General features: G+C 30.9%; 1 protein-coding gene and 1 long non-coding RNA gene across 2 annotated transcripts in view; one reads left to right on the top strand and one right to left on the bottom strand.

The window, feature by feature from the left end:
• Positions 1-5,564, top strand: part of LOC145283753 (alpha-1,6-mannosyl-glycoprotein 2-beta-N-acetylglucosaminyltransferase-like) — a 222,194-nt gene extending 216,630 nt beyond the window's left edge. The window contains exon 9 of the mRNA XM_080132816.1: positions 1,864-5,564. Within this exon, the coding sequence (XP_079988942.1) occupies positions 1,864-2,125 (262 nt within the window). The 3' untranslated portion in view covers positions 2,126-5,564. The remainder of the gene's footprint in view (positions 1-1,863) is intronic.
• Positions 2,448-15,325, bottom strand: LOC145283758 (uncharacterized). The gene is made up of 2 exons (XR_013868735.1): positions 5,470-15,325; positions 2,448-5,412 (listed from the first exon to the last, which is right to left on the bottom strand). It is a non-coding gene; the product is annotated as an uncharacterized LOC145283758 (long non-coding RNA).
• Between the last annotated feature and the right edge of the window lie 987 nt (positions 15,326-16,312).

Below are 16,312 nucleotides of genomic sequence, written 5' to 3'. Positions count from 1 at the left end.
GGGCAGATTGCTGAAACGATCTTTCACTTGGCGATACAAGCACCAAAATTGAAATTGGTCAGGTTTGTTTCTGCAGCCATCTTGAAAACTAGCAGCCATCTTGAATTTTCTGATGGCTAACGTTCTTTTCTTTAAATGTATGTTCTGAACGTCATCTGTGCCAATTTTGGTGCTTGTATCACTAAGTGAAAGATTCTTATAAAATATAGAGATAACCTGCCTCACTATTTGTCTTTAAAAATAAACGATCTTATATTTCCTCAATCCATCATTGATAACAGAAGAACTGGAAGTTTCTGTAAAGCAGGGGAGATAAATCACTTTCATTTATTCAAGTTAAAATGAATGACGTAATACGATAAAACTGCAATTTATGATAAAATTGGGTGCTTCTATATTATAACGAAAAAATATTGAATTTCAAATAAAAGAAATGGTACCTATTTGTCATGTTGTAAATAGTAACATATCCAAAAATTATGCAAATAATCAGGTAGAAACATAGTTTTTCATGAAAAAACATTTGTAAAATCAGGCCATTTGGTTTCAAAATCTACGAATTTAAATTGAAGAGTTAATGATTGTCTTCAAACTGGAAAAATTAGGAAGTGCAATATTTAAACTACCACTGAGAATTTTTGCATTTCATAGACTTAACTTGATTATTATCCATAATGCTTGAAAAGTGTGTTTATGACAACAAACGAAATCCTCTCCTCTTTGAGACAGATGGCAGCATATTGAATGAGGTAATTAAGTTTTGAATTTTTCACAAATTCAGTTATTTTTTTTTTGTTGTTATATAAGAAAAAAAAAAACTCAGTTTTTTTTTTCAAAATTCATAAATGTTTTCTGAATAAATTCTTTCAACAGTTACTTCCCCTTTTGCTTACGTCACGTGACCTAATATGTCCGACCCAGCATGTAATATTATCAAACACTTTTTACCCTTATCAGAACTGTTTTTCATGAATAATTATTTTCCTACCTTATCATTTTTCGTTACTTTTTGTAACATGACAATTATGTAGGTACAATTCTCTTTACTTGAAATTCAATTTTTCTTTTTCTGTTGTCATAATATAGAAGCACCTAAAATTGAATTGATTTTTACCTGCAATTACTCAATCGTTTTTTTTTTTTTTTTCCTAATTTTTGATGATGAAATTTACTTCAGTAATTACAAGTTTATTTATTTATTTTTTTTTAATGCAAATTTCGATTGTGACTTTTAGTAAATACTACCAACTTTTTCAAACGGATCCAGTAGATGTGCAAGATGTATTTTTTTATTTTTTTTTTTTTTTTTTTTCACAAAATATGACCCACAATTACATTCTGCTACATGGCTTTTGGCCAAGATCAAAGTGTAGTATCTGTTCTTCAGATGCGGCACTTCCATTTCTCGTTCTCTTTCAGTGGAGGAGAAATCCTTCACGACTGAGACAATTTATTTTTGTACCTTTTCTCCACATTAAAAAACGATCTTGGTGTCTAACTCTGTCCCGTGGGGAGGCATTGTAAATAGGTACAATGGCTAACCTTTAATTTAAAGTCAAGGGAGACAAATTAGTTTGTCATACAGAATTTAGTCACAAAGATCTATTCCACACTAAAACAAAACTATATAATTTGATAAATTATATTTTTACTTGTAATTATTTTTCTACTGGATCATTTTTTTTAACTTTTGGAAAATTTATACAAACTTTGATATGACACATAAGTAATGTTTTCACTTGAAATGCGTTGGTTTAAAAGATCACCAATCTACACAAGACCCCCCCCCCCCTCTTATTTTATTTTTTTTAAAAACTATTTTATTGGTTATTTCATTATTTTTTTTTTTTTTCTTTTTCACAGCGGTGTTCATCACAAGGGAAAGAATTGCAGCCCAGAAGCCAAGAAAAAATCAGTCGAGAAACTTTTACGAGACAATAAACAGAATTTCTTCCCCAATGTTCTTTCTTTAGCTGGGTTTTCCGGTTTACGGTTACGTGACCCGAAACCAAATGGTGGCTGGGGTGATTCCAGGGACAGACAACTCTGTATGAGTTTTTTCTATGGGAACTCTTCAAATTTTACTCCTGTTCTTACTAAAAATCGAAATTTAACAAAATCTTAGCGAATGGGGGGGGAGACTTTTTTTCTCTTTAATTTAATGATTAGGAGGGTGCCTATGTGTGTGTGCGCAAAATGATTCTCGGTACGTATAGTCTTCCGATATTGTTAATGAGATCAGTTTTGTCCTGGATTGAGGTGGGTTGGGTAAAAAAAAACATTTTGTCAAGAAAAAACAAATCTTGCACTTTTTACGGGGGGGGGGGGGGTTGAAGCTGATCAAATGAAAATTATTTTTATTTAAAACAAAAAAAAAAACAAAACAAAAATTAAAGACACTCCCTTCCATCTGCAGTTTTTTTTCCTCTTTGAGACATGAAGGCCTGTTTAAAAAAAATAAATAAATAAATAAAACTTGAAGCCAATGACAACCAAAAGAATTATTTTTTGGACACTTTTGTCCTTTTGCCTCCTGCCCTTCTGGAATAAACAAAAACCAATCTTGTTACATTTGGCATCCGATTGTGATGTTTCTATGGATTTGGTCTGTTTATCATTTGAGACTAGAAGCATTGCGATAAGTTACATGAAAGGACATTCATGGCAGTGGCTTCCCCTTTGGCGCCGGCTTTCAGAGAATCTGCTGTAATCATTTGAAAATGGATTTTTTTTTTTTTTTTTTTTTTTTTTTTAAGAAAATGTTTTGTAAAAATGGGAATTTTCTTAATTCAAAATTCTCACAAAGAAATGGCTTCTGCTAACCAGTTTCTTGAATGTAAATTCAGATTGGCTTTCTTATTAAAAAAAAAAAAATGAGGAAAAACATCAAATAAAAACATTTTTTGGCTGTGGTAAAAAAAAAGAAAAAATTCTTATATTACAACAAAAAAAAATCTAATCAAGAATGTGACTAAAAAAAAAATTTTTGCATTTTGCTAACATTTTTTTTTTTTTTTTGTGACGAACTCCTGTTTTTTGTAGTTTGCAGAATATATCATGTTAAGAAAATTGGCCAGTGAACGGAGGGGGGGGGGGCTCTTAATGTTTCTTTCTCAGTTTAAGTGTATGATGTCTGTGAGTGAATGCATTACTCAATCAACACCAAATCATTCTTGAGACTTTCTGCCTTTTTTTTAACTTGCAATCAATTTTTAGCCCACCCCCCTTTTTTTTTTTTTTTTTTTTTTTGTTTTTTGTTACACTGCTAAAGATTATTTCCCTTTTAAATAAAAGTGGGAGGAGAAGGTTAGGGTTTAATAGTATAGACAGAACCAATTTAGACAAAAAAAAAAAAATGAATACCTGTCCAAATGCGGTTGAAATTGAATTCCCAGAACAGAACTGTTTTGCACCACCCTTGTCCCTTAACGAAGATTAAAATCAGCATTTACTGCTATTAGACTTTATATCTAGAATCCTTATTCCAATTTTGAACTAAACCTATTACATGATTTTGAGCTTAGAAAATATCTAAAATTTAAGGGTCTTAAAAAAATTGAAATTCATAGAATTTTATTTAATTGCCATCTGACTATTGATAAAATTAATACAAATTTGAAATATTTGAATTTTCAAATGGGAGGTTTCCCATATTATGCTCCCTAAACTCTTTAAAATACTCTAAAGAACCTGAAATTTTAACAATATTTGTTAATGGATGTCTTATCTGTATTAAAATTTCACAAAAATGAAATATTAAGGGTTTCCCCCATCCCCTCTCATTCACTTTTCAGAAAAGTAAACTTAATTGCATTATTTGCTCTCATGTCTAGCAGCCATTTTCCAAAATTCATAATGATCGCTCAAATTGGTTGTAACAGTGAATTCCCAGAGCAGAACATGTATACACACATAATTTTATATATAGATATGCATTAAATTATACATAATATGAAGCCATTTTGTTTGCAAACAGAATTTGTAAAAATATATAAATTATCAAATCAAAGAGCATCAAATTCATATATTAAAATTTCAACCAAGGCATATAAGATGGAGGACTTCATTGGCTACAATATGAGCCAAGTAGCGAATCTCTGATGGACAGAATCAAAGATATTGGCAAGCGTGATTTTGAAATAAAATAAAAACGGATCTAAGTTAGACTGATATTGATGCCAATTAGTCGAGTGACGTGGACACTCAAACAAATTTTATTGAAAACTTAATCATCTTCGTGAAAATAGTGAGGATTAATTATACATTTTTCAGTCGTAAGTTGTTTCTTTTTGTGTTCGTTCATAGCTATGGCATGGTTCACAATTGTTGTCTCCACTTGGCACAATCACGGGCCAGTTTTATGAAGATCATTTTGTAGGCTGTGTGCAGAAATGCTCTGTTATTTGTCACAACATGCCCCTGCTAGGAATTTAACAACAAACCCAAAGATGTCTGACCAGTATCTGGCTGCTATCTGGCCATTCTATATAATTGGCCACCAACAACCACTATGAACTCTTGTGACCGGTGGTGTAATATGACAGTCAATCTTGTATCATATTCTATTGCCATGGATAAGTCTTTATGAAACCTGTTATATGAAAATGACTGTATCAAAAGTATACTCGAGTTTCATAAGAACTGATTGATCGCTTAAACGTGCAACATCATCAGACGGAAACTTGTAAGTCCCAGAAATTGAGCATACGTAGCCAAATGTTTGTATGACTAAATAAAAAAAATATATACTATAATGCTGAATGTCATTGAGCACTTTTTGATAGGAAAATATATATATATAGCATCAAATTCAGATATCAAAATTTCAACCAAGGCATATAAGATGTAGGACTTCATTGGCTACAATATGAGCCAAGTAGCGAGTCTCTGATGGACAGAATCACACACACACACACACATTATATATATATGAGAGAGAGAGAGAGAAACGATCAATACAACAAAAAGAAATGTTTACTCGATATAACCAAAGGTAAACTTCAATGTAATAATATATAAATGAATTAATTCCAACCAAATAAAAAAAAAGCTCAATGCAAACACTAGAAAGTAGGGCTTATATAGATATAATTTTCCAATATTTATATCCTTTTATATCAAATTTTAAAATATCCTCAAACCATGAATGTAAATATATTTCAAGATTTATTATCTTAAATTTTATAATGCATAACAATAGTTAATATTTTATTAGAAAATAATAGGTGCTTGTTAAGATAGCTGATAGATTATTTTTAATGTGGGTTTTAAGCAAAAAAAAAAAAAAAAAAAAATGTCGAAAATAGTAATACATCCAAAAATACAAAATTTCATTGAGTAGAAAATTATAGTTAAGTAATTTTTATGGACAATTGGAGGGAAATTGCATTTTTCCCTAGTAGGTGTGTACACCTTGAAGATTGCGAATACAGGGGGCATACTTATTTCTCTTTTCAACACTTTGTACACCTTGAAGATTGCGAATACAGGGGGCATACTTATTTCTCTTTTCAACACTTTATAGCTGATATACCTTTTTTTTTTTTTTTCTTTTTTTTTTTTTTTTTACTAAAAATAAAATAGCAGTTCTACTTTATGAATTTTAATAATTTTTGGATCTATTACTATTTATGACAATTAAGTACTGTTTTTGCTTAAAACCACATTTTAAAAATAAATGGATTTGTCGACTCCATCTTAACAAGCCCCCCCCCCCAATAGTTCTTTATGTGCAGTTTGATATCTTGTTTTGACTGAATTTTGTCATTCATCTGTGAATGACCGTTTTTTTTTTTCGTTTTTTTTTTAATTTTATGCAAAACAGTTCTACGAATTCATTATCAGTTTTGATTCCTTTTGTATTTTTTTTATTATTAATATAAAATTTGAGATTTTTCAGGAACACAAATTATCCCCTAAAATATTCTCAACTGGTATTTTATATGAAAAATGTAGTTTAAATGTCAACATTTATTTAATCTCTAAATGATTTCAATCTTTAATGTATGGTCTTTAGTTGGGAATTCTGATGCTTAAAGTTAAGTTTAAATCATTTGTTTCATCCTTTTTTTGTTAAATATTTTCTCAAAAAAAAAAAAAAAAAAAATTTTTTAATAAAAAATATTAACCTTTTATGACCTGAATCATGATGTAGATGATTAAAAAAAAAAAAGATCTATTGTTAATTTTAGTAAGTTTTAATGGGTAATGATACTATGATTGTTTTTAAACTGAAAAAAATTATAAAGTTTAATAATTAAACTACCACTGAGAATTTTTGTATGTCATAAACTTACCTTGATTATTATCCATAGTGCTTATGACAACAAACGAAATCCTCCACTCTCTGAGACAGATGGCGGCATACTGACTCTCTTAAGGACAGCACCCTTTTGGTTGCACCACCTCCTCATGGTGAGTTGGTAATGGTTGGTAACCAGGTGCACTTGGATAATCAGAGGGTGGATGGCCACACGTTCCCAATGACAGGAATAAGTCAGTGACAGCCAATCGGAAGACCATGTCGGCGAGAACTCTAGCAGCTCTGTAAGATGTTCCTGTTGGCGGGAGTTTAAGAGCGTAAGTGGGCAGGAATTTAAGAGCAGGATGTTTCAATTGTGCGATGAAACACCTTGCTGAGCTGAACCAGGAATGGGTTGAGCGGTCCTGCATGAAGACGAATCATTGGAGCGTGGATGGTGACTATGAATTCGCCCTCCTCAGAGATGTGGGTGGATCTATATGCCACTATTGCTAATAGACTTGGCTGTACGGCCGAGGCTGTTAAGTGGCGCCTGGTAAAATTAAGGGCAAATCCAGTTTCAAGCCGCAGGAGAGTGAAGGGCCCAGCACGATATGATTCGCCAGGTAGAGCTACTTATTGGTGAGGTCCATCCAGGCATGAATTGTTCTCTGGTTGAATGGCAGCGGATTCTGAATCTTGTTTGCCGGGGTTCCGATGAAGGGTTAGTGGTCAAGCAATTGAACGTGTTCTTCCTCGGGTTCCTTACACCACGTACTGGGAAAAACAGCAAAACCACAGGTCACAGGACTAGGGATCACACTGGAAAACACTTGACCAGACCCCGAAATGCCAGAAAGGTGCATAGGAGGGTGGTATACGTGGACACTTAAAGGCTCTACGCGCCCAACAAAAGGGATTGTGCAGCCTCAGTTCTCTCTGGGAGATGGAGGGAGGCAAAATATGCCGAACAAACTCTGAGAATTTTAGTTTGACAAGTTGTCTGCACCAAGCGAGGCAGATAAGTGGCTGGTCGGTCTGTATAAGGAAGAGGCATGGGGGGGGGGGGTGCTTGCGGCCTTTATTGTCGAAGTTGAGGCAGCCCTAAAGGCCATGGGAAAATCAACCCCCTGATCAGGACAGCCTCTCCCTCACCGACGCCCTGCCAATGTTAAAGATCATCACCACGTTCTTAAACATGGTGATATTGGCAGAAACACCTCCCCCAGCCCTGTGTCGCAACAGGGTTCCTAAGTCTGACGAAGTCGCGGACCCTTCCCAACTGCGCCCTATCTGTTTCTTCCATTCTACTGTGCTGCCTGCACAAGATCCTGGCGTGCAAGTGGGGACTAGAGTGAGTTCTGCAGCTAGTTTGCATTCCAAATGTGCATGGATGGTGTGGTTAAGCAGAGAGTCTTGGCCACATCGAGATGCGATGATGCAAGGTGTGCATGCCACAATAGAGTGACCGACCTTCTGGCAAAGTCCATCTGACAGAAAGGTCCCGATGAGAAGCTTCTTTAATCCAGACCACGTTATGGATGTTACCATTGTGGATGATGACTGTCTTGTCATGGGAGTACAGGGGGAAGAAAGACATAGGACTTCCCCTTGTTCAATGCTATCCTTCAATCCCAGATACGCCTTCTACCCTGTGAAACATATCTTGATCATGCTAATGTACTGAGGCCTGCTCTACTCTGCAAACGGTACCTCACTCCATGCTCTTGATCCCTTCTTGAAGAACTTGGGTGACCTGGCATTCCTGATGGTGGTTGGCTCCCTGGACACATGCTGGGGAGGGGGGCTCCTGCCTGAGATCCCCGGCCGTTAGTCACTGCTGACTGGGTGCCCCCCTTCTGTGGCTGGTCACTCGCACACATAACAACCTTTGTGTGCATGGAAGAGCTCTGGCAGGATGAATGGCTGAAAGGCAGACTGTGTTGTAATCTGTAGCTCTGGGTGGTGGATTTTGGGTGTTCGGCTCACCAATGGGTGAACAGTCCAATTTCACTGGTGTCCCTGTCTCAACCGGTGGTGAGAAGACTGACCAACGCCTGCTGACCAGCCACAGAAAAAGTTACAATAAGCAATGGACAGTTGCAATCTGGGGGTATCTGGCATTTAAACATATATTGAACAAGGCGTGTTTGAATCGATTCCCACTTTATGCCATTATATTCATATATTTATGACTAAATGAATTAGTTCAACCAGGTCATAAAGGGTTAATAGGAAGGGAAGGGAAACATTTTTTTGCAAGTTAAAAAAACTTTTCCTGTTCGCACCTGCAACAGAAAGTTTGAATGTGTTTGGCAAAGTTTAAACATATCAAATTGTTGAAGAATCTAAGGAAACAACAAAAAAAAAAAAATGGAAACAAAAAAAATCTGATTGAAAAGCGTGGATAATTGGTTCTCATTTGTGATTTTTTTTTTTTTTTCTTTAATTGTTTATTTTAAAATATATAAATTTCAATCATTTGAGTGTTTAATTATGGAAGTGTGGCGCAGTTGAGGAGAGAATGGAGATGGGGTTTTAGGGGTATTTGTTTCCAGCCTGGAGATGACAAAATACTGACCTTTTTTTTTTTTTAATGAAAATTTGAATGAATTCTGAACCCCTTTTTTTTTTTATCTTTGCATATTTATATTTTGGTAGAAAATCATATCATAGTTGCAAAACTTGTAACTCTTCTTGCTAATGTATTAGCGATACCAATTTGAAGAATTAACTAACAAACCTAAGCAATCAAAAAATATTTAAAATTCAATGTTTGCCTTTTTTTCTTCATATACATTAATCAGAATTAATTTTTTTTTTAAAGAATACAATTTACTTATTTGAAATCAACAAGAATGTAAACCTTGTCTTAAAAATATAAATAATAATTACCGTGCATAAAGAAAAATGAGGCAGTGGATTTTAGACCATTTTTCAATTGAGTCAGTTTCAGCATACCAAATTTCCTTCAAATTAGTACCACTCTAATACAGTAGCCCCTAAACATTTTTTGTCTATTAAATGAATTTAAGTTTATTTTAAATATGTACGGCAAATTAAACAGGAAATATTTTTAAATTTTCATTTAGAATCTGAAAATTTGGCATGTGCTCTTGATATTAGTTTTTTAATTAAATATTTTAAATTTGATGAATGTAATTTTAACATTCTTACATCTAATGTGCTAAATGAAAAAATGCTTATTCATAACGTCTTTGAAAAGCAGTCCAATATTTATGCATATATTTTCCATTTATTCCTAAACATTATTAGTAATTCAAAGATTTTACTCCAAACATGTAACACATTTATAGGCAGAATGTGTCCTTATGAAATATTGGATTGTTTTAATTTAAAACTTAAACTTACCATTAGAGAAAGGGGTGAGACTAAATGTATGTGCTTCCAAAGTTCTGAAAGCAAAAATCTTGAACTTTTATCAATGTTAAGCTCTCTAGATATAATTTTCCATTGACCGTGTGCTTTATCTGACATCTTTTTTCTCATAAAAATATTTTGCTTAAAAATCAACAGAATATTAAACGACTTTTTGAATTTCATTTCCGGTTCCCAAACGTTTAATCAGCCTGTTGGCTTTACCTACTTCCTGTTTGCATCAATCTAGCGCACATTTCTTCCTTTTTTGCTTGCTTTTGTTCTATGCAAGGGAGATAATTTGACTACTGTTAATTTTTTTTTTTAAGATTTTGTTCTTTGAAAGTTTTATTTTTACAACGATTTTATATTTTAATTCATTCATTTATACCTATTTAGAATTCAATGAAAAAACAAAATACAGAAAATATTTGATGTACGCACTTGTCACAGAACAAAGATGGCATATTCCAAAAATTACGTTAATTGATCAATTTTCATTTTTTATTTATTTTTTTTCAGCTAAAATCAAATTTTATGAGGAAGCTAGCCAAAGTCCAAGAGTCACCATTTTGTTTTAAAACTCAAGGTCGGCAATTCAAGTCGATTGTCGGGATTTTGTTTGTATTTAAAATAATTTTTTTTTTTTTTTTTTTTTTAAATAAAAAAAATCAATTTACATGGTTTTTGAAATATAACATCGTTCCGTGATGAGAACGTACAAAGATTTGTCTGTATTTATTTTTTTTCCCCCCATTAAGTAATTCTAAATGAGCTTGCATTCTTTGGATACCAACGATTTTTTTTTTTAGTTTATAACGGAATTATTGAACTTAAAAAGGGTAAATTACAAAATATGTTAGTAAATTCTGCTCATGAAAGTATAATTTACTTTTTAAAACGTGCCAAAACGAACAAAAATTGTAAAACTTCCTTACAACAAACAAAAAAGCAGTTAAATAAGCCAACTTTTTAAGTTGGTTTCCATTTTGCAAAATATATTTTATGTTGAAAATCAGTATATAATGATTAAATTTTAGTCCATTTATGCTTGACCAATACAAAAGTATCTAAAATTAAAACCTATAAAATCAGGATATTTTAAATTTAATAGATCTTGATTTTATGTTATAAAAACGAGGCATATTTATATCTTCTGAAAAGCAGTCCAATATATAAGCACCTTTTATCTGAGTGATCAAATTTTACTAGATTTTTTTTTTGGGGGGGGGGTACAATGGCAAAAATAAAATTTTCTATACATTTTTATTTTTATCAAATGAGGTTTACTAGTATTTTTAAAATTTTCATATTCATTAGTGACACCATATTTTTAAGTAAATACACTCGTGAAATTTAAAAAAAAAAAAAAAAAAATTACCTTGCCTCGTCACTGGTGATCTATTTGCACTAATAAATTCGTCTTGGTTATAAACATTTTAAGTCATGAATATCTGTTCTGAGCAAAGTGATCATTTTGCTTACCTCAAAACTGATATTTACAAACCTATGATTTTATCGTAAATTTTTAATGCAAATAGGTCACAAATTTTTAGGTAAACCAAAATAAACACACCTTCACTGAGTGGATGTACATATGTAAAAAAAAAAAAAAAAAATTTATTTCTGAAGAAACCTAACACCATAATACATTATATTGGTAAATAAATAATTTATAATTCAAAATTATTGAAATCTTCGAATAGTATTTTTTTTCTATAAAACTGCATTGCCATGGCCTTCAATTACAAGTCCTTACAAAATAAATTTCCTTTAAATAATTTGTCAACCATAGTGATTACAATAGTTCTGGAATTCTTTTAATGAATATGCATTTTATTGGTGAAAAAATTTTGAATTGACTAAAATTATTATCGACTTGTTTGGATGTCAGATGATGAACTGTTTCAGTCTTTAAAGGCACCTTGCCAAAGGGGCAGCCTATGATTTTTGGCACTATTTATTTTTCTCGATTCGCAGTTAACTTCTATATTTAAACGCTGTTTTCCTATCTACAATCTCGAGAGCAGTTTGATGGGTGTTCTCATCTTTATGAAAGTTGCATATGAACTCTTCAGTTTAGTAAAGTATTTTTGTTCTTGATTTGAATTTTTATATTTCACTTTTATCTGTTAAGTATGCATTTTTTTTTTTAATCTATACACGTTTGTGATTTTTTTATTATTAAATGGGCATTAAATTCATTGTACATCTCCAATGGAAACAAACGCAATAAGGAATACATGGAAACAAAAAAAAAATGGATCTCATAGAAGATTGAACTCCACTTAATTTTTTTCTTTTAATTTTGTTGTGTGAATGGCCTTATGATAGTGTATATATACAGTATAGGTTATGACTTTTTTTTTTTGTTTTTTTGTCTTCTAGGTAATTATGCAGAATACAGACAAGCTGAAATATTTAGAAACCTATTCTTAATATGGGGAGGACGTTTCTAACTTCTGTACTTTCACCTAAAAATGTAATAAAAACAAAGATCTTTAAAAAAAAAAAAAAAAAAAAAAAAGATAGCGTACTCTGTATTTTGCATAAGTACCATCTTATGTGAAAAAAAAACCCAGTTAAATAGATTTATACACCACCTCTTCTTTCTTTGTATATAAATGAACTTCAATATAATCTGCTGAAGCCAAAATTCACACCTCATAAGTTTCTCTTAAAATAAAACCTAATTCAGCCCCACCCCCTCTCCACTCTTATAAAAATTGTTAGTTTTTTTTTTCAATTTTTATCACTTTTTTTTTTTTTTTTCTGTGAGACTGTTTGATATACTAACAAAAATTAAATAATCCAGATTTTATTTTCTTTTGTATCAATTTTTGGCAAGACACCATGAAAGTGGACCCTGCACACATGCATGTTTTGCGTAACGACACTTTAACGATGTTCCCTTGCAGTAGAACCAAGCATTTGCAAGCAGTTTCGTCTATTTTATTTACTATTTATTTATTTTGTTTTTTACTTAAATAATTTTTCTTGAACTTAAATAAATTTAGTTCATTTTTTTTTTTTTTTTTCGTGTGCACATTTATTTTTAATAAAATAAGTTCATTTTCTTCGAGGAAAAATTGATGCACAACTTTTTTTACGTGCGTTTTTAATGTTATTTTAATTTATTTCCAAAGTGTCCAAACTAATAATTTTTTTTTAACTTAAATAAATTTAGTTCATTTTTTTTTTTTTTTTTTCGTGCGTGGGTCTATTTTTGAACGTTATTACTTAGAAACCTATTATTTAACATGGGGAAGGGAGAGTTTTGTAGCTATTCTGTACTTTCACCTAACAATTCAATAAGAAAGATATCGTAAAACTTGAATTTAACTTGAAAATATTAATGAAAAAAAAATAGCGTGGGTTGTAAAGTGCAGAAGCACCAAATTTGGATTTTTAAAAAAATCAACACGCATGAAAAAATAAGAAAGTGAACTAAATTTATTCAAGTTAAAAAAAAATTATTTAAGCAATGAAAAAAAAAAAAATGAATTAGTAAATAAAACAGACGAAACTGCTTGCGCTTGCATAGTTCTGCTGCAAGGTGGCATCGTTAGTGTCGTTATGCAACGCATGCATGTGTGCAGGGTCCACTTTCATGGTGTCTTACCTAATTTTTTAAAAATGCTAAGTTCTATTTATTTCTTTACACTGCTGCTTTGAAGGAGCAGCAAAGTATGGACATCAACTGTGAAGTAAAAGAAAAAACATTTTTTATAAATATCTATTTTGTGTGGATTCTTATTCCAAACTTTCACCCAAGCAGTTGCAAAACAAAAAAACCTGCAATATTTTCAAGTTTAGTTCCTTCAACAAAATACAACTTATTTATTAAAAAAAAAAAAAAGGTTCTTGTCTAGAATTCTTATAAAAATAAATCTGTATGATGTACACATCTGTAGCAAAACGAAAATACCATATTCCAAAAATCACCTAAGTTGATCAAGTAATTTTATTTTTATGAAAAATCAAATTTTCCATTCTAGAAGAATGGCGTTTTTCTGGTTTTTTTTTGGTTTTTTTTTTTTAAAAAGAGAGATAACCCAAGAAGTCAAACTTGTGAGATTCACATTAATCATTTAAAAATGATTTTTTATGTATAAAATAAAACTACTTGATCAATTTCCATGATTTTTTTTTTTTCATTACTGGAATGTACACCATACAGGTTTTTCTTTTATATTTTATTCTTTTTATATTAAGAAACAATCATGTGAGAATTTTGGACAAGAACAAAAAAGGTTTCATCTTGTAAGAACTGAGTGAAAAAAAAGTTGAAGATAAAAAAAAAAAATGAAAACAATTTAGAATTAAATTACCGCACTCCAATTTTCCTAACTTGCAATAATTACCAGTTGATAAGCTGGAAAAGTCGGTTTGAATTTTTTTTTTTTTTTTTTTTTTAAACCATTCATGAATTATATTTTTTGAACTCTTCAAACTTTATGCAGAAATGTTGAGTAATTTCAATACTTTTATGTTTTTAATTTTTTTAAAACTTGATCAAAAAAAAAAAAATCTTCATATTTTAGTTTTGTAAACATTTTAAAATATGATTTCAGATTACAATTAGTAAAAGTTATCTTCCGTGTTATGTTTCAATTCAATAACTGAATTTACAAAATGAAAAGCTATTTTATGTGAGAATTAAAATTTTCGTGTATAACCTTATCAGGCATTATTTCTCCCAAGTTATTTTATTTACAACAATATCGACATATTTTTTTTTTCTTTTTAAACCCCACTATCTTCAAATGCTTAATGACCGACTTCGTCTCCATCCACAGGTGAGAAAAAAAAAAAAACTTTCCTAAAGATTTGACAAAATATTTTTATCAATTAAAATCTTTCTGTAAATAATTGCTGAATTTCTTGTTCAAACTACTGAATTTCTTAGCGTTTTTGTGACAACAATCTAACTGGAGAGGGAAGGAAAAGAAACTATCTCTACATTAAGCTCCTACATATAAAGATCTTATATATATATATGAGCTATTTTTTTTTTATGTTATATATATATACTGTCATTTACCTATATATAAGAGTGGAGGGGGGGGAGTAAGCTGCCTCACTGCTGTATGGAAATTACTTGTAAACTACAGAATCTGAATTAATGGGATAAGTCACGAAACTGCAGTCACATGAATAAAGTATTATTTTTAAACATAAATGCTGTGTTTGTTTTGTTTTTCTTTTGTAAACTTAATATCAAAATGGAAATTTAATTTCAATATGAAGGGGATTAACTTGAATGCAAATTATCTCCCTTTTATTCTGACAAATTTATATGCAAAAATCTGTTTTCAATAGATTTTAAAAAAATTTTTTTTATTTGACTGTCAAAAAGTGAACATCAGGAAATATATATGTAAAATACACACACACACACTGGCTGGACACCCGTCCTTTCCCCTATCATACAATATGCTTAAACATATTTTAATTTATGCAGACTGTGTATCTATGTAATATTATAGAATCAATTTTCTATTAATTATTTATACAAGTTAGAGAAGCATTTCACCCAGGGCATGAAAATTTGTTAAACAAAATGTTTTTTAATATAGGCTTTAAAAATAAAGGTACAAGATTCAATTTGAAATTTATTTATCTTCAAAGTGCACTTCCATAAATTTTATAAAGTTAGGTATAAAAATTTAATTTAAATTGAATCAAAAAATTACCTTGGATTTATTTTATGTAATGTACATTTTGTTGCAATTTAAAAAAACATCTTTCATCTAGCAATGATATAGATATAAAATTTTCATGATGTTTTTTAAAAAGTGCAACAGAATGTACATTACATAAAATAAATCCAAGGTAATTTTGATTCAATTTAAATTAAATTTTTATACCTTACATTGTAAAATTTATAAAAGTGCACTTTGAAGATAAATAAATCTTATTTAATATTAATTATTTCAGTTTGTATTTCTCCTCATATCACAACTCATTTTTTTGCAACCTCCTCTGTATTATCACAGGTCTGAATATTCTGTTTCAGTTTGTATTTCTCCTCACGCCACAACTCATTTTTTGCAACTCCCTCTTGGTAATACAGGTCTGATAATGAGAAAAGCTGATTTTTTTTTTTTTTTAACAAAAACTTTAAAATAACTTTTTTAGATTAAATTTTTTAAAACTTCTTTCAGAATAGAAAATCTTTATAATTTAATAAGGAACATGTTTCATGTAGATTTCATTAACAAATATTCCGTACATAACGAGAAAAATAGAGATGAAAATTTGAAAAGGACTGTATCACTGGTTACGGTCAATAGTAGTCCTCACCAGTGAAAGTCTTTGTTATTCTATTATTATTTAAAACATTTTATGTCCTGCTCTTTCGCGTGAGGACTAATATTGTAAGCAATAATTTGCCTGGTGGACTAATTCGCAAAAAATAAAAATGATATGTTGGTCATCAAATTCCATCTGTGTTTCTTTACAATATTATATCAGCTGATATTTGAGCCCTGCAAACGTTACTTCTGACTAGTGTTTAGGTTTAAAATATGCAAACAAAGAAATGATTTGTGACAATTTTTTTTTTTTTTTTCATAAATTTCAATTTTCACCCCAAACAAAGCAATGTGCCACTTTGAAATAGGGGGCTACTATCGGAGACATACGTGGCAGGGGTATTATGAAGGGAGTTGAGCAGCAAGATGTCTGTTC

Source organism: Euprymna scolopes, chromosome 8 (genome assembly GCF_053919585.1).
Source record: "Euprymna scolopes isolate OS-2025 chromosome 8, ASM5391958v1, whole genome shotgun sequence".
Taxonomy (NCBI): Eukaryota; Metazoa; Mollusca; class Cephalopoda; order Sepiida; family Sepiolidae; genus Euprymna; species Euprymna scolopes.
The sequence above is the reverse complement of the archived record's forward strand: the minus strand, read 5'-3'. Positions and strand labels throughout refer to the sequence as shown.